The sequence below is a fragment of the Choloepus didactylus genome, chromosome X (genome assembly GCF_015220235.1).
Source record: "Choloepus didactylus isolate mChoDid1 chromosome X, mChoDid1.pri, whole genome shotgun sequence".
Taxonomy (NCBI): Eukaryota; Metazoa; Chordata; class Mammalia; order Pilosa; family Megalonychidae; genus Choloepus; species Choloepus didactylus.
The window spans coordinates 137,575,879-137,600,023 of NC_051334.1; the positions used below are offsets into that span (position 1 = coordinate 137,575,879).

Here is a 24,145-nt window from a genome sequence, read left to right on the forward strand (position 1 = left end):
CTTTTGGTCAAGAAGATGTTCTCCATCCCACGATGCCGGGTCTACATTCCTCTCCGGGAGTCATATTCCACGTTGCCAGGGAGATTCACTCCCCTGGGTGTCTGGTCCCACGTATGAGGGAGGGCAGTGATTTCACCTTTCAAGTTGGCTTAGCCAGAGAGAGAGGGCCACATCTGAGCAACAAAGAGGCATTCAGGAGGTAACCTCCAGGTATTTGTGAATTTTCTAAGTGTCTGATGGTTATTGACTTCTAATTGTATTCCATTGTGGTCAGAGAATGTGCTTTGAATAATTTCAATCTTTTTAAATTTATTGAGGCTTGTTTTATGTCCCAGCATATGATCTATTCTGGAGAAAGTTCCGTGAGCACTAGAAAAGTATGTGTATCCTGGTGGTTTGGGATGTAATGTCCTGTATATGTCTGTTAAATCTAATTCATTTATCAGATTGTTTAGGTTTTCAATTTCCTTATTGGTCTTCTGTCTGGTTGATCTGTCTATAGGAGAGAGTGATGTGTTGAAGTCTCCCACAATTATTGTGGAAACATCGATTGCTTCCTTTAGTTTTGCCAGTGTTTCTCTCATGTATTTTGTGGCACCTTGATTGGGTGCATAGACGTTTACGATTGTTATTTCTTCTTGCTGAATTGCCCCTTTTATTAGTACGTAGTGGCCTTCTTTGTCTCTCAAAACATCCCTGCATTTGAAGTCTATTTTATCTGAGATTAATATTGCTATACCTGCTTTCTTTTGGCTGTAGCTTGCATGAAATATTTTTTTCCATCCTTTCACTTTCAGTTTCTTTGTGTCCCTGTGTCTAAGATGAGTCTCTTGTATGCAACATATTGATGGTTCATTTTTTTTGATCCATTCTGCGAATCTATATCTTTTAATTGGGGAGTTTAATCCATTTACATTCAACGTTATATCCGTGAAGGCATTTCTTAAATCGGCCATCTTATCCTTTGGTTTATGTTTGCCATATTTTTCCCTCTCTCTATTAATATCCTTTTTTGTACCCATACCGAATCTCTTTAGTACTGAACCTTTCTCCAAGTCTCTCTGTCCTGTCTTTGTTTCTCTGTCTGTAGGGCTCCCTTGAGTATCTCCAGTAGGGCAGGTCTCTTGTTAGCAAATTCTCTCAGCATTTGTTTGTCTGTGAAAAATTTAAGCTCTCCCTCAAATTTGAAGGAGAGCTTTGCTGGATAAAGTATTCTTGGCTGGAAATTTTTCTCACTCAGAATTTTAAATATATCGTGCCACTGCCTTCTTGCGTCCATGGTGGCTGCTGAGTAGTCACTACTTAGTCTTATGCTGTTTCCTTTGTATGTGGTGAATTGCTTTTCTCTTGCTGCTTTCAGAACTTGCTCCTTCTCTTCTGTGTTTGACAGTGTGATCAGTATATGTCTCGGAGTGGGTTTATTTGGATTTACTCTATTTGGAGTTCGCTGAGCATTTATGATTTGTGTATTTATGTTGTTTAGAAGATTTGGGAAGTTTTCCCCCACAATTTCTTTGAATACTCTTCCTAGACCTTTACCCTTTTCTTCCCCTTCTGGGACACCAATGAGTCTTATATTCGGACGTTTCATATTATCTATCATATCCCTGAGGTCCATTTCGATTTTTTCAATTTTTTTCCCCATTCTTTCTTTTATGCTTTCATTTTCCATTCTGTCATCTTCGAGGTCACTGATTCGTTGTTCACCTTCCTCTAGTCTTGTACTATGAGTGTCCAGAATCTTTTTAATTTGGTCAACAGTTTCTTTAATTTCCATAAGAGCATCCATTTTTTTATTTAGTCTTGCAATGCCTTCTTTATGCTCTTCTAGAGTCTTCCTGATTTCCTTTATCTCCCGTACTATGGTCTCATTGTTCATCTTTAGTTCTTTGAGTAGCTGCTCTAGGTGCTGTGTCTCTTCTGGTATTTTGATTTGGGTGCTTGGGCTTGGGTTATCCATATCGTCTGGTTTTTTCATATGCTTTATAATTTTCTGTTGTTTTTGGCCTCGTGGCATTTGCTGAACTTGATAGGGTTCTTTTAGGGTTTGTAGACCTATTGAAGTCCTTATCTCTAATTTATCAGATCTACAGCTTCGTGGAGTACACTTTCTCTAACTAACCAGCAGGTGGCGTCCACGAGCCACCTGTTCTCCACAAGCCAGTTCTCCCCTGCTTAGCCTTTTTGGTGAGTGGGGGAGTGAGTCTTGTGGGGCCCAATTGGTGTACCAAGCTTGCGTGTGTAGTTGGTGTTGCCTGCCCTGTATGTGGGGCGTGTTTCTGGGCAGTCGGGGAAGGGGGGTGGCCCTACCAATCAAATGTCCCTGTTGATCCTAGAGTTTTAGAGCTGCTGCAATAGTCTAATCCTTCAGTTCAGTCCTGCCACAGTTTGTCTCTGCCACTGACCCACTAGTCCTTGGTATTGGCGTATGGCTCCTGAGACTTGCAAGTGGGCCCCTCTTCCAGGCTGTGCACCCCGGGTCCTCTGTTGAGGGATGACTGTGCTATGTCACAGGTGAGTGCCGTCCCCCCAGGGCAGTTCTGGGCTGCTGGGCTGTGTAGGGAGGCTCCCAGTCTGCTCAAATGATGGCTGAATTGGGCTTTGTTGATTCACACTGCTCCACCTTCCCAACTCTGGGACAATCAGCTGAGGTTGCAGGGAAGGCTAATGTCCACGCCCAGTTTTGTGGTGTGTGCCTGTTATTTGAAGCACTTCCGTCACACTGGGTTGTCTGGGGCAGCTCTGGGCTATGGGGCTGGCGATGGGCAGGAGTGTTTCCTGTCCACCAGGATGGTGGCTGTGAGCGGACACCCCCCTTTTCTTGGGAAGTTGTGGTGTTTAGTGAATTTTCTCAGCCACTGGATTATTGCCTTTTGTCTCAGAGCTCTCTTAGTTCTGCTCTTGACTTGACGTGCCCAAATTGCAATTCTTTGAAGCTTTCTGTATTGGGCTTCTTAGAGTAATTGTTTTAGAAAAAGAAAAAAGGATTAAAAAAAAAAAAAAAAAGGGCCCTCCTCAGAGATCTAATGGGTTATTGAAATGCTAATAGACAAAGCAGCCAGGGCCATTAAGGAAAGGTCCACAGGGCAGAGAGATCAGCTTTTCTTCGGGATTTGCATATGTGCCTCAAGGCCTGAGCTCCGCCCTTCCCCTTTCTGTGTTCACCAGAACTCCAAAAATCCTCTGCTTTTATTTTGGAGTTTTTCGTGTTGTTTTTTTTTTCTATGCCTGTCCCCTCTCTGCTGGGCTGGCTGCTCTCAGATTCTCTGGTGTCTGGTCTCAGTCTATCTATGGTTGGAGTTTGGATCAGTAGAATGGGTTTCCGATAAGGGCTGCCACTGCAGTTCTCCCTTCTCCTTCCCGGAGCTGACAGCCCCTCCTCCCATGGGACTGAGCCTGGCAGGGAGGGGCGCGGGTCCCCTGGCCGCAAAAACTTACAGATTTCGCTGATTTCAGCAGTTCGACACTTTCATGAGTGTTGTATGAAGTATGCCCAAAGACAGACCGCTCTGTGGTGTCCAGTCCACGCAGCTCCTGGCTTTCTACCTACTTTCCTGGAGGAGTAACTAAAACATACAGCTCACCAGTCTGCCATGTCATAACATCTCATCCAGGGGTTTTGTTTCAACATCTCAAAGAGTATGCTTTTATAGCATATTTCATTCTACCAGTAGATTTTGTGGAGCCACCTCTATTTGAATGCTTGACAGTGAAGGTTGTAGTAGAAACATTCTAATTTGTATAAATATACATCCATTTGAGGATTCTAGAGGTGATATCTCTTCAAGGTTAGGTATAATTATGAAGTTGATTGGTTGACAGTTTATTTTTAGGTTTCATTCTCTAATTCATTAAGCTTACATATAAGTTATGAAACATTAAAAACTATTATTTCTAAGAGCTAACCTTCAACAGCAAAACATTAAAATTTTCCATGGTATCTGAAAAAAATTCCTTGGTCTATACACTGTTTTCTTGTTTATTTTTTTCCAAAGTGAAAATAAGATTTGTTGCATGAGGTCAGGGACTTATTTCTCCATTACTACCACTATTACCACCAGCACTACCACCATCTCCATGTGGGTTCTTAATTATCATGAAAATAATCAAGGACTCTGATTTTCTGAGGGTCTGGGAGTTCAACAAGCAAAAAATGCTACTTATTCCCTGCATAATGTTATTGAAAGCTCTTCTTAAACTACATTGCTGAGTGTATCTTTCTGGTGGTAATCATTGCAGTTCAATGAAGAATTCAAAGCCTGATGGTAAGATGAAGACAAGATGCAAAAAAAGGAAGAAAGTATCAAAGAACTTGGAACAGAATTCCAGTCAAGTTGGACCCAGGTAATTAAATTAATATATAGGCTTTGTTTCATTTCACAGTGAGTTACACAGCAGTATGTTATCATTGTAGAGGAAAGGAAAATCTGTTCAGAAGCACACTTTCTGTCAATTTCACATTTTCATTTAAACTGTACACATTTTATTATCCAAGGCAACAAATATTTTTCATATAGGTAAAAGATCTTCATACAGGTAAAAGATTCAATCATTACTTTGTAAACCCTCCTGAATGTTTTGTGACAGAATATGGCCTATAGTGTCTGTTTTATTTTAAATTTAAATTTAATTTTAATTTTAAAATTTTTATAGTTATATATACAACACAAAATTTCCCATTTTAACCACTTTCATATGTACAATTCACTGATATTGATTATATTCACAATATGATGCTGCCAGCACCACCATCCATTACCAAAAATTTTTCATCACCCCAAACTAAAACTGTAAACCCATTAAGCAATAGTTCTCCACTCCACCATATCCCCAGCCTGTGGTAAACAATAATCTATTTTCTTTCTTTATTTGCTTTATTTAGGTCTTTCATCTAAGTGAAATCATACAATATCTGTTCATTTGTGCCTGGCTACTTCATTCAACAAGGTTCATCCATGTAATAGCATGTCTCAGAACTTCATTCATTTTTATCACTTAATGATATTGCATTATATGGCTATACCACATTTGCTTATCCATTCATCTCATGAGAGGTACATGGGTTACTTCCACCTTCTGAATATTGTGAACAGGTATCTGGTGTACAGATATCTGTCCAAGTCCCTGTTTTCAATATTTTGTTGTATATACCTAGAAGTGGAATTGCCAGGGCATTTTATAATCCTTTTGTTTAAATTTCTGAGGAAACACCAAACTGTTCTCCACAACAACTGCACCATTTGACATTCCCACAAGCAATGTGTGAGGAATCCAGTATTGGCATCCTCACCAACTCTTATTCATTTCTGTTATTTTTTTTTAATAATAGCCTTCTTAGTGAGTTTGAAGTGGTATCTCATTGTGATTTTTAATTGCATTTCCCTAATGGCTAATAATATTGAACATCTTTTTGCATGCTTATTGGCCATTTATGAATCATCTTTGGAGAAGTATCTAGTCAAGACCTTCACCCATTTCTAAACTGGATTATTTTTTGGTTGTTGAATTGTAGGTATGCTTTTCATATTCTATATATTAAACCCTTATCAGATATATGATTTGCAATATTTTTTCTGTTTCTATACATCATTTTTTCATATTCTTGATAATGTACTTTGATGGACAAAGTTTAAAATTTTGATGAAGTCCAATTTACATATGATATATTTTGTTGCTTGTGCTTTTGGTGTCTTCTCTAAGAATCCATTGCTTGATGTGAGCTCCTGAAGATTTCTCTTTGTTTTCTTCTAAGAGTTTCATGAGTTTACATGTATATTTAGGTCACTGATCAAGTTTGAATTAATATCTGTATATGGTATGTGGTAAAGTTCAATTTTATTGTTTTTCCTGTCAATATCCAGTATTACCAGAACCATTGTTTGAAGAGACTATTCTTTTCCTTTTGAGCAGACTTGGCACCCTTGTCAAAAATCAATTAACCATAAATGTTTGTGTTTATTTCTGAATTCTCAATTCTATTTCATTGGTCAATTTCTTTGTCCTATGCCTATTCAAAAATCTTTTGATTTCTGTAGTTTTGTAGTCCATTTTTTAAATTGGAAGGTGTGAGTTGTGTAACTTGGTCTTCTATTTAAAGATGGTTTTGGATTTATGGACTGTGATGGTTAGGTTCATGTGTCACCTTTCCCAGGTGATGGTGGCCAAGTGTCTGCACAAGCAAGAACTGGCCTAACCATTACTGCAAGGACATTTGTAGCTGGCTAATGAACCAGAAGGCTGGTTTATTAAATCATCAGTCAATTGACTGCATCTGTGGCTGATTACATCAATGAAGGGAATGTCTTCGGCAATGAGAGAATTCAATCAGCTGGATTTAATCCAATCAATTGAAGACTTTAAAGGGAGAAGAGAAAGTTTCACTTCTTCAGCTAGCCAGCCTCTCCTGGGTAGTTCATCAAACACCTTCATTGGAGTTGCCAGCTTGCTGCCTGCCCTATGGAATTTGGACTTGTACATCCTGCCCTATGGAATTTGGACTCATGCATACTTCCATACAGAATTTGGACACCTTTAAGAAATCTCATATTTACAGATATCTCCTGTTGGCTCTGTTTCCCTAGAGAACCCTAACTAATAAAGCTTGATACCAGGAGTAGTTCTTGAGAAGCAGAATCTTAAAATGGGCAATATTCAAAGGCCCTAATGACCCATATCCAATAATCAAGATATAACTGACAGTCCATGGTGTGAGTTTGCAATGGAGATAGGCAAAATATCACCATTTGATTCTCCTAATAATACTCTTGTTCAAGGCAAGGCTCTGGGTGACAGTAATTTTGACAACTTAACAGAGTTTTGTGGAGGTTTAATGGTGTTGGCTGGTTGATCTTAAGATATGCTGGATGAAGTTATAAGAGAAAGGGACCAGCTGAAGTCTTCAAGTTTGAGACTTAGACTCCATATAACAGATGTAAAGGTTTCTTTGTGTGCCCTAAAACAAAATTTTATTTCCTGTGGCTGCAGACTTGAGATTTCTGAAAACCAGACCTAGAGTCTCATTGTGCCAGTAGCAGATTTACAATGTAAATTAAAATCTCAACCTTGCAGGGTGTCTGCTGTTAAAGTAAAGGCATTGATTGGAAAAGAATGGGATCCTTAAACATGGGATGGGGACATATGACATGACAATAATGGCAGTGGGGACATTGGAATCCTGGATTCTGCTGAGTCCTTCCTAGATGTTTCAGTAATGGTCTGCCCTGAGAAAGCAGCACCCTGCTCCAGTCTGCCCTGAGGAGACAGCTGCCCAACCTCCAGCCTGCTTTGAAGAAACAGATTTCCAACCTCCAGTCTGCCCTGAGGAACTTGCCATCCAACTTCCACCTAAAGAGATTAACCCTTCAGTGCCTGCTAAACCTGTAATCACCTCCCCTTAGGAAGCAGCCCTCACTCCTATGTCTGGAGAGATTAATCCTGTTTCACCAGGTGAAACTGCAGTGGAGTGTCCTGAGGTAATTGGCTTAAGGGATACTTCTAGTTCTTTTCATGACCCACCCCCACCACCACTCTTTTCTTCAAGACCTATAACTAGACTAAAGTCCCAACAGGCCCTGAAGTGTGAGCTACAAAGTGTGACCCATGAGGAAGTATGCTATACTACAAAAGAACTGCATGATTTTTCCAATTTATATACACAGAAATCAGGGGAATATGTGTGGGAATGGATAGTAAGGGTATGAGATAATTGTGGAAGGAATATAAAGTTGGATCTGGACTGAATTTATTGATATGGACCCACTAAGCAGAGACTCTGCATTCAATATTGTAGCTTGAGGGGGTAGAAAGGGCATTAACAGTTTGAGTGGTTGGCTGAAACATGGATCAAAATGTGGCCAACATTACCTGAGGTCAAAATGCCAGAACTGCCCTGGTATAATGTAGAGGAGGGGATTCAAAGGCTTAGAGGGATTGGAATGTTAGAGTGGATTTATCATGGAAGACCTGCTCACACACCCTTGGAATGTCCAGAGGACACACCTTTTATCAGGACTGTGAGGAAAGAATTTGTGAGACTAGCTCCATCATCCCTGAAGAGCTCTGTAGTCACCCTTCTCTGCAGGTCAGATATTACTGTGGGAAGTGCTGTCACTGAGCTGGAATCCTTAAACACAGTGGGGATAATCAGGTCCCAAGTTGGCAGAAGCCACATGGTAGAAATTAATCACCCAAGACAAGTTGGGTGTGGCTACCATAATGGAAAACAGGTGCAAAGCAACAATCAAAATAATCTGACTCACAGAGACTTATGGCATTGGCTAGTAGATCATGAAGTACCTACAAGTAAAATGTATGGGCAGTCTACTAAATTATTGTTTGATCTGTATAAGCAAAAGAATTCTAGATCAAGTGAACAAAAGTCTAACTTGAATTACAAAAACAAATGTTCATGGCCCCTTAATCAATTCCCAGATTGAGACAGTTTACAGACCCAGAGTCCCATAAATGAGGGGAAGTCCAGGTACCCTTGGGGAAGGACACTGTTACACTGCCAAAAATTTATACTGTTAATCTTCCTCCCAGCCTTCCCCAGGGGGACCTACATTTTACCAGGGTAACTGTGCATTGGAGAAAAGGGAATGGTTAGATATTTTGGGGATTATTAGACACTGGCTCAGAAGTGACATTAATTCCAGGAGACCCAAAACAATACTCTGGTCCACCAGTCAGAGTTGGGATTTATGGAGGACAGGTGAATGATTGAGTTTTAGCTCAGGTCCATCTCACAGTGGGTCCAGTGGGACCCTGGACTCACTCTGTTGTTATTTCCCCAATTCCAGAATGCATAATTGGAATAAACATTCAGCAAATGGCAGAATCCCCACATTGGTCCCCTGACATGTGGAGTGATGGCTATTATGGTAGGAAAGGCCAAGTGGAAGCCACTAGAACTGCCCCTGCCTAGCAAAATAGTAATCAGAAGCAATACTGGATTCCTGGAGGGATTTCAGATATCAATGCCAATCTTAAGGACTTGAAGGATGCAGAGGTGGTGATTCCCACCACTTTCCCATTCATCTCTCCTATTTGGCCTGTGCAGAAAACAGATGGGTCTTGTTGGATTACCATGGATTATCATAAGCTTAACCCAGTGGGGACTCCAATTGCCACTCCTCTTCCAGATGTGGTATCATTGCTTGAGCAAATCAACACATCCCCTGGTACCTGGTATGCAGCTATTGATCTGGCACGTGCATTCTTCTCAATAGCTGTTAGCAAGGACCACCAGAAACAATTTCATTCAGCTGGCAAGGCAGTATACCTTCTGTTCTAGTTTGTTAATGCTGCAGAATGCAAAACACCAGAGATGGATAGGCTTTTATAAAACGGGGGTTTATTTCGCTACACAGTTACAGTCTTAAGGCCACAAAACGTCCAAGGTAACACATCAGCAATCGGGTACCTTCACCGGAGGATGGCCAATGGCATCCGGAAAACCTCTGTTAGCTGGGAAGGCACGTGGCTGGTGTCTGCTCCAAAGTTCTGGTTTCAAAATGGCTTTTTCCCAGGACGTTCCTCTCTAGCAAGCTTGCTCCTCTTCAAACCATCACTCACAGCTGCACTCCGTTCAGTCTCTTTGAGTCAGCATGTTTTATATGGCTCCACTGATCAAGGCCCACCCTGAATGGGTGGGGTCACACCTCCATGGGAGTATCCCACCAAAGTCACCACCCACAGCTGGGTGGGGCACATTCCAAGCAAATCTAACCAGCACCAAAACGTCTGTCCCACAAGACCACAAAGATAATGGCATTTGGGGGACACAATACATTCAAACTGGCACACCTTCACTGTGTTACCTCAGGGTATATCAACTCTTGAACCCTATGTCATAATATTGCCCTCAGGGACCTTGATCATTTCTCCCTCCCACAAGACATCACAGTGGTGTATTATGTTGATGATATGTTGATTGGACCTAGTGAGCAAGAAGTAGCAACTACTCTAGACTTATTGTTAAGGCATTTGCATGTCAGAAGATGGAAGATAAATCCAACAAAATACTGGATCTTTGACCTCAGTAAAATTTCTAGGTGTCCAGTGGTATGGGGCATGTTAAGATATCCCTTCTAAGGTGGATGAGCTGTTGCACCTGGCCCCTCCTATGACCAAAAAAGAGGCACAACACGTAGTTGGCTTGTTTGAACTTTGGAGACAACATATTTCTCATTTCAGTATGCTACTCTGGCCCATGACCAAGTGACCAGAAAAGCTTCTAGTTTTGAGTGGGGACCAGAACAAGATGAGGCTCTGCTACAGGTCCAGGCTCCTGTGCAAGCTGCTCTGCCACTGGGGCCATATAATCCAGCTGATCCAATGGTGCTGGAAGTGTCAGTGGCAAACAGAGATGCTGTTTGGAGTCTTTGGCAGGCTCCTATAGGAGAATCACAATGCGAGTCATTAGGATTTTGTAGTAAAGCCTTATCATCCTCTGAAGATAACTATTCTCCTTTTGAGAAACAGTCTTTGACCTGCTATTGGGCCTTGGTAGAAACAGAACTTGTAACCATGGGCCACCAAGTTACCATGAGGCCTGAGTTGCCTATCATGAGCTGGGTGTTGTCTGACCCACCAACCCATAATGTTGAGCATGCACAGCAGCACTCCACCATATAATGGAAATGGTATATACGAGAAAGGGCTCAAGCACATCCTGAAGGCAGAAGTAAGTTACATGAGGAAGTGGCCCAAATGCCCATGGCCCCCACTCCTGCCACATTACCTTCTCTTTCCCAGCCCAGAGCTATCAACTCTTGGGGAGTTCCTCACAATCATTTGACTGAGGAAGAGAAAACTAGGACCCGGTTTCCTGATGGTTCTGCGTGATATGCAGGTACCACCCAAAAGTGGACAGCTGCAGTACTGCAGCCTCTTTTTGGGATGTCCCTGAAAGACAATGGTAAGGGGAAATCCTCCCAGTGGGCAGAACTTTGAGGCAGTGCACCTGCTTTTTCATTTTGCTTGGAAGGAGAACTGGCCAGAAGTTCATTTGTGTACTGATTTGTGGGCTGTTGCTAATTATTTGCTTGGATGGTCCAGGACTTGGAAGGAACACGATTGGAATATTGGTAACATAGAAGTCTAGGGAAGAAGTATGTGGATAAACATTTCTGAGTGGGCAGAAAGCATGAAGATATTTGTGTCCCATGTGAATGCTCACCAGAGGGTGACTTCAGCAGAGGAAGATTTTAATCAAGTGGATAAGATGACCTGTTCTGTGGATACCAGTCAGCCACTCCTGTCATTGCCCAATGGGCTCAAGAACAAAGTGGTCATGGTGGTAGGGATGGAGATTATGCATGGGCTCAGCAACATGGACTTCCACTCACCAAGGCTGACCTGGACACAGCCACTGTTGAGTGCCCAGTCTGCCAGCAGCAGAGACCCACACACGCTCCCTGGTATAGCATCATTCCCCAAGGTGATCAGCCTGTTACCTAGTGGCAGGTTGATTACATTGGACCACTTCCATCATGGAAGGGGCAGCAATTTGTTCTCACTGGAATAGTCACATACTCCAGATATGGGTTTCCCTTCCCTGTGTGCAATGCTTCTGCAAAAACTACCATCTGTGGACTTACAGAATACCTTATCCACCATCATTGTATTCCACAAAGCATTGCTTTTGATCAAGGAACCCACTTCACAGCAAGTGAAGTGAGGGAATGGGCACATATTCATGAAATTCTCTGGTCTTACCATGTTCCCCATCATCCAGAGGCAGCTGAGTTGATAGAATGGTGGAATGGCCTTTTGAAGACTCAACTATGACACTAACCAGGTGGAAAGAACTTGCAGGGCTGCAGCTGTGTTCTCCAGGAAGTTGTGTATGCTTTGAATCAGTGTCCACTCTATGGTTCTGCTTCTCCCATGGCCAGGATTCATGGGTCCAGGAATCAAGTGTGATCCACTAGGAAAATTTTTGCTTCCTGTCCCTGTAACCTTAAGCTCTGCTGGTTTACAAGTCTTATTTTCAAAAGGAGAAGGGCTCCCATCAGGAGACACAATAATAATTCCATTGAACTGGAAGTTAAGACTGCCACCTGGCCACTTTGGGATCTCATGCCTCTAAATCAACAGGCAAGGAACAAGATTACTGTACTGGCTGGGTGATTGATCCTGAGTATCAAGGGGAAATAGGACTGCAACTGCCCAATGGAGGTAAAGGAGTTTTCCTGGAATGCAGGAGATCCCCTTGGTTGTCTCTTAGTACTACCATGCCCTGTGATTAAAGTCAATGATAAACTGCAACAAACCAATCCAGCAGGTCTATCAATGGCCCAGAAATTTCAGGAATAAAGGTTTGGGTCACTCCACCAGGCAAGGAACCATGGCCAGCTGAAGTGCTTGTTGAGGGTAAAGGGAACATGGAATGGGTAGTGGGAAAAGGTAGTGATAAATATGAACTATGACCATGTGACCAGTTACAGAAATGAGGATTATGATGGCATGAACATTTCCTCCTTGTTTTATGTGTGTGTTTGTATTTGGCCATAAAGCTGATTTCTTTGTTTTCTTCTCTCTTATCCCCTTATTGTATGATATAATATGCATTGTTAATTTTGTAGTATTTAAGTTATAGGCTATCAAGTTTAAGAATGAATGTTACCCTGCCCCCAGGAGCTCTCGAGCTGCCCGCGCGCTCACACCCGGCTTCTCTTCAGCCTTGGCCTGCGCGCCGCCATCGCCGTCATGCTAGGCGCTGCTTTCCGCCGCTGCGCTGCAGCCGCAGCCGCAGCTGCCCGAGCCGGCCCTCGAGGCCTTCTGCACCCCGCTCCGGCCCATGGCCTGGCCGCCACTGTCCAGTCAGTTCGCTGCTACTCCCATGGGTCACATGAGACAGATGAGGAGTTTGATGCTCGCTGGGTGACATACTTCAACAAGCCAGATATCGATGCCTGGGAATTGCGTAAAGGGATGAACACGCTTGTTGGCTATGATCTGGTTCCAGAACCCAAAATCATTGATGCTGCTTTGCGGGCATGCAGACGGTTAAATGATTTTGCTAGTGCAGTACGCATCCTAGAGGTTGTTAAGGACAAAGCAGGACCTCATAAGGAAATCTACCCCTATGTCATCCAGGAACTTAGACCAACTTTAAATGAATTGGGAATCTCCACTCCAGAAGAACTGGGTCTTGACAAAGTATAAACTCCCATGGGTGGGCGTCCATGGACTTACTAGTGTTGCTACTTGATTGTAAACTGTTGCCTGGAAATATTAATGATAACATATTACCTTATTCAAACAAGTTTTCCTTTATTGAGAACCAAACCATGTCATGGTAACTTGGACCTTAATAAAAAGGAAACGAGTTTGAACTGAAAAAAAAAAAAAAAAAAAAGAATGAATGTTACCCAAAGACTTGCACCCTATTCTGGAGAGAGTTAGTGTGTTTCACTTGTACACAGGGCAGCTGAGTATTGTTAGGTGAAACATATGTCTTTTATTGTGTTCTATTTAGAAATTAAGTATGGTTTAAGGTGATGTGTATAGCTGCCAAGTTGACAAGGGGTGGACTGTGATGGTGAGGTTCATATGTCATCTTGGCCAGGTGATGGTGCCCAGGTGTCTGGTCAAGCAAGCACTGCCCTAACCATTACTGCAATGACATTTGTGGCTGGTTAAGAAATCAGAAGGCTGGTTTATTAAATTGTCAGTCAATTGCTACATCTGTTGCTGATTATATCAATGAAAGGCATGTCTTCTGCAATGAGAGAGTTCAGTCAGCTGGATTTAATCCAATGAGTTTAAGACTTTTAAGGGAGAAGAGAAATAACTTTGACTTCTTCAGCCAGCTAGCCTCTCCTGGGATGTACATCAGAGACCTTCATTGGAGTTGCCAGCTAGCTGCCTGTCCTACAGAATTTGGACTCATGCACCCTGTCCTATGGAATTTGGACTCATGCATCCCCACAGTTGCAAGAGACACTTCTATAAAATCTCATAGTCACAGATATCTCCTGTTGGTTCTGTTTCCCTAGAGAACCTTAAGTAATACATGGACCCCTTACCATTCCATGTGAATTTGATAAATACCTTTTCCTTTTCTGCAAAAAAGGATCCTTGAATTTTATCAATGTTGCATTGAATGTGTAAATTCCTTTGTGTAGTAGCAACATCTTCACTATATTAACTCTTCCAATCTACTAACATAGATGTCATTATATTTATTTAGAACTTCTTTAATTTTTTTCGGGCATGATTTGTAGTTTTTGGTGTACAACTTTTTTACACCTTTGTCTAATTTTGTTTTTAGGTATTTTATTCTTATAGATGCTATTGTAAATGAAGTTAGTTTCTTGATTTCTGTTTCAGATTGTTCATGGCTAGACTCTGGCAACACATCTGGTTTTTGCATGTTCCTCTACCCAAACATTATGCTGAATTTATTTGCTCTAGTAACAGTCTTTTGGTTTCTTTGGTACTTCCTCCATATAGGATCATGTCCTCTGCAAATAGATACTGCTTTACTATCTTCTTTCCAATGTGGATACTTTTAATTTACTTTTCTAACCTAATTGCTCAAGCTAGAACTTGCACTATAATGTTGAATACCAATGTTTTAAGTGTTCATCCTTCTTTTTCTCCTGATCATAGGGGGAAAACTCTTAGTCTTTCACCATTGAGTATGATGTTAGTTGTGGGTTTTTCATAAATGCCCTTTGTAATGTTGAGGGAATTCCCTTCTATTCCTAGTTTCCTGAATGTTTTTATCATAAATGGGTGCTGGTTTTTGTCAAATGCCTTTTCTGTGACATTTGAGTTTAAAAGCTTATGAATAGATTAGATTTTAAGAAGATAGACTAGTAGGAAGCTCCAGGAATCAGTCCCTCCACCAAAACAGCTATCAAACTTAGCTGCTTTAAAACCCCACAGTCTAATGGAAAATTGTGTGGCATCCAGGGAGGAGCAGGAGTAAGAGGCTGGTAAACACAGGTGGCTACCATCTGCCTCTCCCCAACCTTGTGGCAGGTGGTAGAGGGGACTGAAGCTCAGGGTACTGACACAGCTTGCTCATTTCAGAGTTGGTTATAATGACCTAGTCCTCCAATCTCTGGGGATGTGTGATCTGTTAGCACATGTCTACTTTTGAACAGCTGTATCACATATCTGGGAGCCAGCTCTGAGGGTGTCCATTGCTTCAACCCACCTCAGCAAAGACTGCAGAGGAATCTTAAAGACAGTGAACCTCCTGAAAACAGTTAAAGACCTGCATTGATATTACTGAAGTAGTACTTCAGTATTCATAATACTGAATCAGGAAAGTGCAGCATCAAAAGCCAGAGAAGAAGCTCTTGACACTTTTGGTGGCCCTTCCCTCTCTTCCATGCAAGGTGGAGATTGCTTGTTCTCCCCTTGTTGTTCCCTGCCCCTGTTCCTGAAAAAGCAGACTGGCCCCTTTACACATACCAGGTTGCACATATGTCAGTGCCATTTTATTGGGTGAAAGTCTAAGGAATTGAGCTGGGGAACTTGACTAATCCTTCAGTTCAGTCCTGCCGCAGTTTGTTTCTGCCACTGACCCATGAGTCCTTCGTATTGGTGTATGGCCCCTGAGACTTGCGAGTGGGTCCCTCTTCCAGGCCGTGCACCCCGATCCTCTGTTGAGGGATGACTGTGCTATGTCACAGGTGAATGACTTCCCCCCAGGGTGGTTCTGGGCTGCTGGGCTGTGTAGGGAGGCTCCCAGTCTGCTGAAATGATGGCCGAATGGGGCTTTGTTAATTCACACTGCTCCACCTTCCCAACTCTGGGACAACCAGCTGAAGGTGCAGGGAAGGCTAATGTTCATGCCCAGTTTTGTGGTGTGTGCATGTTATTTGAAGCACTTCCGTCACACTGGGTTGCCTGGGGCAGCTCTGGGCTATGGGGCTGGCAACGGGCAGGAGTGTTTCCTATCCACCAGGATGATGGATGTGAGCAGACACCCCCCTTTTCTTGGGAAGTTGTGGTGTTTAGTGAATTTTCTCAGCCACTGGATTATTGCCTTTTGTCTCAGAGCTCTCTTAGTTCTGCTCTTGTCTTGACCTGCCCAAATTGCAAGTCTTTGAGGCTTTCTGTATTAGGCTTCTTAGAGTAATTGTTTTAGAGACAGAAAAAAAAAAAGATTAAAAAAAAGCCCTCCTCGCAGATCTAATGGGTTATTGAAATGCTAAGAGACAAAGCAATTAGGGCCATTAAGGAAAGATCCAGGGGGCAGAGAGATCAGTTTTTCTTCGGAATTTGCATATGAGCCTCAGGGCCTGAGCTCTGCCCTTCCCGTTTCTATGTTCACCAGAACTCCAAAAAGCCTCTGCTTTTATTTTGGAGTTTTTCTTGCTGTTTTTTGCTATGCCTGTCTCCTCTCTGCTGGGCTGGCTGCTCTCAGATTCTCTGGTGTCTGGTCTCAGTCTATCTATGGTTGGAGTTTGGATCAGTAGAATGAGTTTCCGATAAGAGCTGCCACTGCAGTTCTCCCTTCTCCTTTCCAGTGCTGATGGCCCCTCCTCCCACGGGACTGAGCCTGGCAGGGAGGGGCGTGGGTCCTCTGGCTGCAAAAACTTACAGATTTCGCTGATCTCAGCAGTTCGACGTGTTCATGAGTGTTGTATGAAGTATGCCCAAAGTCAAATTGCTCTGTGGTGTCCAGTCCATGCAGTTCCTGGCTTTCTACCTACTTTCCTGGAGGAGTAACTAAAACATACAGCTCACCAATCTGCCATCTTGCCCCACCTCCCCACTTCTTCTTACAGTTACTAAAATGCAGATGTATAAAAAGTAAAGATAAACTGATGGTTTTACATGTAAAATGTACAGAGATATAATTTGTAACAAGTCCAAAAAAGGGGGGGAGGAGTGGTATTAGGAATACTGGATATGTATGTTATTGAAGATGAGTTTATATTAAATAAAATATGATTGTTACAGATTGAGGATGTTAAATTTTAACCCCCTGATAACCACAAAGAAAATACAGGATAAAATTATTCACAAAAAATTGATAGGACTTGAAATGGTACAGTTCAAAAGAGTAAATAAATACAGAAGTAGGCTTTCACAGAAGAATTGAGGATCAAAAAAGGTTTAAGACTCAACAAAGATAAAACAGAAAAATGGCAGAAGTTACTATTGAATTCTTGGTAGTTAGTTAAAATGTAAAGGGATTAAACTCTCCAGCCAAAAGACAGAGATTGGCAGAATGAAGAACAAAAAAAGCATGACCTAACCCTATGGTGTTACAAGATCCTCACCTTAAACTCAAAGATATGAAAGTAGGTTGAAAGTAAAAGTATGGAAAAATATACTGTGCAAGTAGTAATCAAAAGAGATCTGGGATAGCTATACTAATATCAGATAAAATGGACATTAAGTAAAAAAGCTTTTATGAAGAGTAAAGGAGGTCATTATATACTGATACAGAGGTGAATTCAACAAGAAGATGTAATAATTATATGTATATACACACCTAACAGCAAAGTATCAAAATATAAGAAGCAAATATTGATAAATTTTAAGGAAAAAAATAGATGTTTCTACATTATTTGTAGGATATTTCAATATACTGTTTTCAATAATGGATAGAACATCTAGACAGGAAATCAATAAGGAAATAAAAGATTTGAACTATACTGTAAACCAACTAGACCTTGCAGACAAGTATAGAACAATTCAACCAACAACAGCAAAATACACATCCTTCTTTAGAGCACATGGATCATTCCTTAAGATAGACCATATGTTAGGTCACAAAATAAATCTCAGCAAATCCAAAGTTGAAATCATGCAATGTGTCTTTTCTTATCACAGTGGAATGAAGATAGAAATCAATAACAGAGGGAGAAATGGAAAATCCAGAAATATATGGATAGTAAACAATGTATTCTTAAACAATAAATGGCTGTTAAAATCACAAGGGAAATTAGGAAATATCTTGAGACAAATGAAAATGAAAAGAAAATACACAAGACAAAAAATTGTAGTTCTAAATGCTTCTGTTAAAAGTGAAGAAAGATCTCAAATCAGAGACCTAACTTCATGAGTGGAAAATCTAGATAAGAAAAAGAAACTAAACCTAAAGTGTGCAGAAGGCAGGAAATAAAGATTAGAGCAGAGGTAAAGGAAATAGACAATAAGAAACAAAAGAAAGAATCAACAAAACCAAAACCTGGTCCTTTGAAAGGCTCAATATAATAAAATTGACAAACCTTTAGCTAGACTGACAAAGAAAAGAGAGAGTAAACAAATAAGTAAAATCAGAAATGAAAAGAGGGAAATTACTACTGACCTCCCAGAAATAAAAAGGTCTATAAGAAGATACTATGAACAACTGTACACCAACACATTAGATAACCTAGATTAAATGGAAAATTTTCTAGAAACATTCAAACTACCTATGCTGACTCAAGAAGAAATAGAACTCAAGAAACCAGTAGCTAGTAATGAGATTGAGTCACCAATGAAGGACCAATGATTGAGTCCCAACAAAGAATTATCCAAGATCATATGACTTCACAGATGAATTTTACTAAACAGTCCAAGAATTAGCACCAATCCTGCTCAGAGTTTTCCAAATAATTGAAGAGGAGGGAAGATTCCCTAGTTCATTCTATGAGACCAACATCACCATCTTACCAAAGTCAAATAAAGACACCACAAGAAAATTAAACTACTGACCAATTTCCCTTATGAATACAATGAATGCATTCCCTTTGAGGTCAGGGGCAAGATAAGGATGCCCAATGTCACCACTACCATTCAACCTTGTATGGGAAGTTCTACCTAGACCAGTGATGAGAAAGAAATAAAAGGTATCCCAATTGGAAAGGAAATAATAAATTTTCCCTATTTGCAGATAACATGATCCTATGTATAGAATATCCTGAAAAATCCACAATGAAGCTACTGGAATTAATAAATGAATTCAGTAAACTTTCCAGATGAATAAGAAACATGCAAAAATTAGTAGTCTTTCTGTACTCTAATAATGAACAATTAGAAGAAGTCAAGAAAAAATTCTATTTACAATGGCAACTAAAAGAATCAAAGATCTAGTAATAAATCTAACCAAGGATGGAAAAGATTTTTACACAGAAAGCTACAAAACATTGCTAAAGGAATCAAAGAAAACCTAAATAAATGGAAGTAAGTCCATGTTCATGGATTGGAAAATTCAATATTTGTTGGGGTGTCATTTCTTCCCAAAGTGATTTACAGATTCAAGGCAATTGCAATTGAAATTCCCACAGCCTTCTTTGCAGAAATGAAAAAGCCACCCATCAACTTTATATGTAAGGGTAAGGGACCCAGAATTGCCAGAGCCACCTTCAAAAAGAGGAACAAAGTGAGAAGAATCCCACTACCTGACCTTAAAACCTATTATAAATCCACAGCGTGTTATTGGCACAAGGACAGGCATAGACAAATGGAATCAAATTGAGAGTTCAAAAATCAACTCTCGAGCTTACAGCCAACTGATTTTTGACAAGGGTTTCAAGATGACTCAATTAGGAAAATATAGTCTCTTCAAAAATGGTGCTTGGAAAATTGGATTTCCATAAGCAAAAAAAAAAAAAAAATGAAGGTACATCCCTGTTTCCCACCATATACAAAGATCAACCCAGAACTAAATATGAGAACAAGAGCTATAAAACTCCTAGAATATATCATAGGGAAGCATCTTTAGGACCTTGTGTTTGGCAATGGTTTCTTAATCTTTTCACACAAAGCAAAACCAACAAAATAAAAATAGGTAAATTGTGTACAGGCTGGGGTGAAATCCCAACACATCCCAGAGTGATGTGGGCAGAGAGTATAAGTGTATGTGCAGGGCCCCCCGAGGAGCTGGGGAGAAATGCAGAAGTGTTGGACTTCCCCAACTGGGCTATTGCTGATTTTCCCACAAACGCTGAGGACTGACAATTTAGTGGGCCAAGTCCTCAATCTGGAGGCCTTCCCCTGTGAGGCTAGTTGCTGCAAGGGAGAGGCTAAGCCCACTTATAATTGTGCCTAGAAGTACCCCCCAGGGAGCCTCTTGGTTGCTCAGATGTGGTCCCTCTCTCTCTAAGCCCACTTGGCAAGTGAACTCACTACCATCTCCCCTACATGGGAAGTGACTCCCAGGGGTGTGAATACCCCTGACAATGCAGGAAATAACTCTTGGAGATGAGCCTGGACCCAGCACTGTGGGATTGAGAGGATCTTCCTGACCAAAAGGTAGAAGAGAGATGAAGCAAAGTAGGGTTCCAGTGGCTGAGAGATTTCAAATGGAGTTGAGAGGTCACTCTGGAGGGTATTCCTATGTGCTATATAGATATCACCTTTTAGTCTTGGGTGTGTTGGAATGGCTAGAGGAAAATACCTGAAGCTGTCAAACTGCAACCCAGTGACTTTGATTTTTGAAAATCATTGTATAACTATGTAGATTGCATAGTGTGCCTGTGTGACTGAAAACTTGTGGCTCACACTCCCTTTATCCAGTATATGGACAGATGACTGGAAAAATCAGGACAAAAATTAGATGAAGAATAGAGTGGGATGGAGTGGATGGAAAGATTTAGGTGTTCTTTTTTGCTTTTATTTTTATTTTAGAGTAAGGAAAAGTTTCAAAAATTGATTCTGGTGATGAGTGCACAACTGTATGATGGTGCTGTGAATAATTGATTGTTCACTGTGGATGACTGTAGGGTGTGTGAAAATATCTCAGTTAAACTATTTAAGAAAAGCAAATGAACAGTGGGGGAAGGAGGGAAATGGGATGTTTTGGATATTCTTTTTTATTTTAATTTTCATTTTATCTTTTGGAGTAATGAAAATGTTCCAAGTTTGACTGTGGCAATGAAAGCATAACTATATAATGATACTGTGAACAACTGATTGTACACTTTGAATGACTGTATGTTATGTGATTATATTTCAATAAAATTGCATAAAAAATAGACAGGACTCTATCAAAATTAAAAACTTTGGGGCATCACCAAAGGACTTTTACATGAAAGTAAAGTGAAACCTACATAATGCGAGAATATTTGGAAAATGCATATGCCAAAAGGGTTTAATATCTAGAATGCATAAAGAAATCTTAAAACTCCACAACCAGAAGACAAACAACCCAATTAAGAAATGGACAAAGGATTTGAATAGACATTTCTCCAAAGAAAATATACAAATGACCAAAAGCACATGGAAACATGTTCAACTTCATTTGCCTTTAAGTAAATGCAAACCAAAATCCCAATGATAGACCATTTCACACCCATTAGAATGGGTACTATTAAAAAAATGGAAAATTACAAGGGTTGGAGAGGATGTGGAGAAATGGAACACCCATTCATTGTTGGTTTGAATGTAAAATGGTGCAACCCCTGTAGAAAACAGTATGCCAGTTCCTCAGTTTAAGTACAGAATTACCATAAGACCCAACAACCCTACTTCTAGATATATACCCCAAAGAATCAAAAGCAGGGACTCAAACAGATATTTGCACACCAACATTCATGGTGCCATTATTCACAGTTGCCAAAAAATGGAAACAACCCAAGTTCCCTTAATGGATGAATGGATAAACAAAAGTGGTATATACACACAGTGGAATATTATTCATCCATAAAAAGGAATGAAATTCTCTTACATGAGACAATGTGGATGAACCCTGAAGACATCATGTTTAGTTAAATAAGCCAGACACAAAAAGACAAATATTGTATGATCTCACTGATAAGAAATAATTAAAATGACTAAACTTATTGGGTGAGAATCTTGAATACAGGTTTTCAGGGATTGGGCTGGGTTTATGGAACAGAGAATTTATGTTTGAATTGTATGTGTTCTATTTGGAATCATGGAAAAGTTTTGGTAGTGGATGGTGATGATGGTAGTACAATTTTGTGATTGTAATTAAGAACACTGAATTATATATTTGAATGTATTTAATAAGGGAAATTTTTGGTGGCATATACATTACTAGACTAAAATTACAAAAAACCCCATGGGACTGTACAGCACAGTAGAATTATTAAAATGTGCTTTCATCAATTGTAACAAATATACCACACTAGTGTAAGGTGTTAATAGTGGTGTAGTATATTGGAACTCTATTTTATGCATGATTTTTCTGTAAACCTACAGCTTTTCTAATAAAAAAAACTCTCCCCTGGAAAAAAAAAAGGATGAAAAGGGATGCCAGTGCAAAGGAGTAAAAAGTTTCTCATCTTTGGAGTCAGAGAGGTCTAAGCTTGAATCCTGGATTGGTCACCTCTAAGCTGGTTAAGTTACATAACCTCCTGAGCCCAAGTTTATTCATATGTAAAATGGGGATATGAATGTGCATATTTTTAGTATTGTCATAAACATAGCATGCATTCATTCAAAAAAGCTTAATAACCTCTACGCAGTCTTTTGTATGTACTGTGTTAATTCCTTGTATGCTTCTAAAGTAATAAGCCATGTATTATCTTTCAAAAAAACAAATATCTACTGCTGTGTATTCTTGATTACCATATATAATCATTTCAAGATTGGATTATTTATATTACAGGAGGATGCCCCCTTGGCTTGCTCATCAATTCCACTACCTCCTCTACCACATCTACAGTCAGATGGCAGAACAGCACCACCATCTCCTCTGTCAGTGCCATCTCTATCCAGAGGAGTTGCTCCTTCTTTTCCAACTCCTTACATGGAATAAGAGGTGTCATCACCACCACCTTTGATGGGTGGGCATCTCAATGATCACCACCTGCTCTAACATAAAATGAAGCAGAAATAAACAAATAAACCTGAATTCACGGGATTGCTTTTGGACTCCATGACTTGATTATGAAGAGAATCAGTAGGTCAAAGGCAAAACTGAGGTCTTTGGCATCTTTTTTCCACTTGTGATCATTAATAGAGAATAAGTACATAGCTATGCATATGTATAGTGTAATTTTAGAGAATATGACTGCTACTCATTTTTTTTCTTGTGAGATCATACTTTTATATTCACCATTCAGAATAAACTAATTGAATAAACATAGAGAATATGAAATTAATATAGAAAGTTAAGGGGAATAAACAAAGTGTTGTATGGACAATTGTATTAATTTCCTAAGGCTGCCATAATAAATTACTACAAATGGATGACTTAAAACAACAAAAATCTATTCTCTCACAGTTTTGGAGGCCAGAAGTCTGAAATCCAGGTGTTGGCAGGGCCACACTCCTTGTGGAGGCTCTAGGGGCAATCCATTCCTTTTCTTTTCCAGATTCTGAAGTTGTTGGCATTCCTTGGCTAGTGGTCACATCTCTCTCTGTTCTGTCTTCACATCTCCTTCTCTGTGTGTCTGTGTGGAAAATCCCCATGCTTCTCTCTTAAAAGTATATATTGTACTGCATGTAGGGCATACCTGGATTATCCATGATAATATTGTTGATCTGAAGAGAGAATTTTTACCACCACTGTTGGGGGGGGTCTCATTGCATGGAGGTTAGCAAAGGACATAATGGTGCCTGTCTCCAGGAACAATGGTCCTAGGGTACCAACACACTGCTTGGTTTGCAAGTGTGTTGGTACCCTCTTCAACAAAAGCACATCTTGCACAAGCACTGGATGACACAACATTTATTCACATAGAGAAAAGAAAAAGCAAAGTCAGTTTGAGTAATGAGAGTTGGTTCCTCATGGCCTGTAGGTCTCAACCACAGCCCAAGAAGGACATGATCTTTGCAGACCCTTCTTGTGCTATAGTGGAAAGACACTGCTCCCTCCCAATCAAGAACAGGTGTAGCAGTGGAGGTGGGCCAGATATTAGAAAACTTACATACTTTAGCCAGGATATCTCCAGTGAATGTTTAAACATGTTCCATGCAAAAGAGAAAGTAAGGGGCCAGCAGGATCCTACAGGATGTGATTTACCACAAAGTGATCCTGAGAAGAAAGTGAGCTGATGTTTAACATCTCATCCTGGGAGCCAGGCTAACATAGGTAGTCCTCAATAAAGGGTTTGTTTGTGGGTTTCAGGCAAAGGTGGAAGACAGTGCTCAGACCACCCCCTACTACAAATGTCCTCCTTTGAAAATTCTTAATCATATGCTTTGCCATATTAGGTAATATTCATTCTTTTGCATTATAAGGTAATATTCACAGGTCCCAGGTATTAAAACATGG

General features: G+C 40.5%; 1 protein-coding gene and 1 long non-coding RNA gene across 2 annotated transcripts in view; both read left to right on the forward strand.

Moving 5' to 3' along the window:
• LOC119522765 overlaps positions 1-23,235 on the forward strand; it is a 159,122-nt gene extending 135,887 nt beyond the window's left edge. The window contains exons 5-6 of the long non-coding RNA XR_005214516.1: positions 4,240-4,344; positions 22,535-23,235. This is a non-coding gene — a long non-coding RNA (uncharacterized LOC119522765). The remainder of the gene's footprint in view (positions 1-4,239; positions 4,345-22,534) is intronic.
• On the forward strand, positions 12,635-13,333 carry LOC119522764 (cytochrome c oxidase subunit 5A, mitochondrial). The gene has a single exon (XM_037821387.1). The coding sequence runs from the start codon at positions 12,712-12,714 to the stop codon at positions 13,168-13,170; it is 459 nt and encodes a 152-aa protein (XP_037677315.1). The 5' UTR covers positions 12,635-12,711; the 3' UTR covers positions 13,171-13,333.
• Positions 23,236-24,145: the final 910 nt, after the last annotated feature.

Excerpts from the sequence above, each read along its gene's own strand:
- LOC119522764 (XM_037821387.1), top strand. The coding sequence starts at position 12,712 with ATGCTAGGCGCTGCTTTCCGCCGCTGCGCTGCAGCCGCAGCCGCAGCT.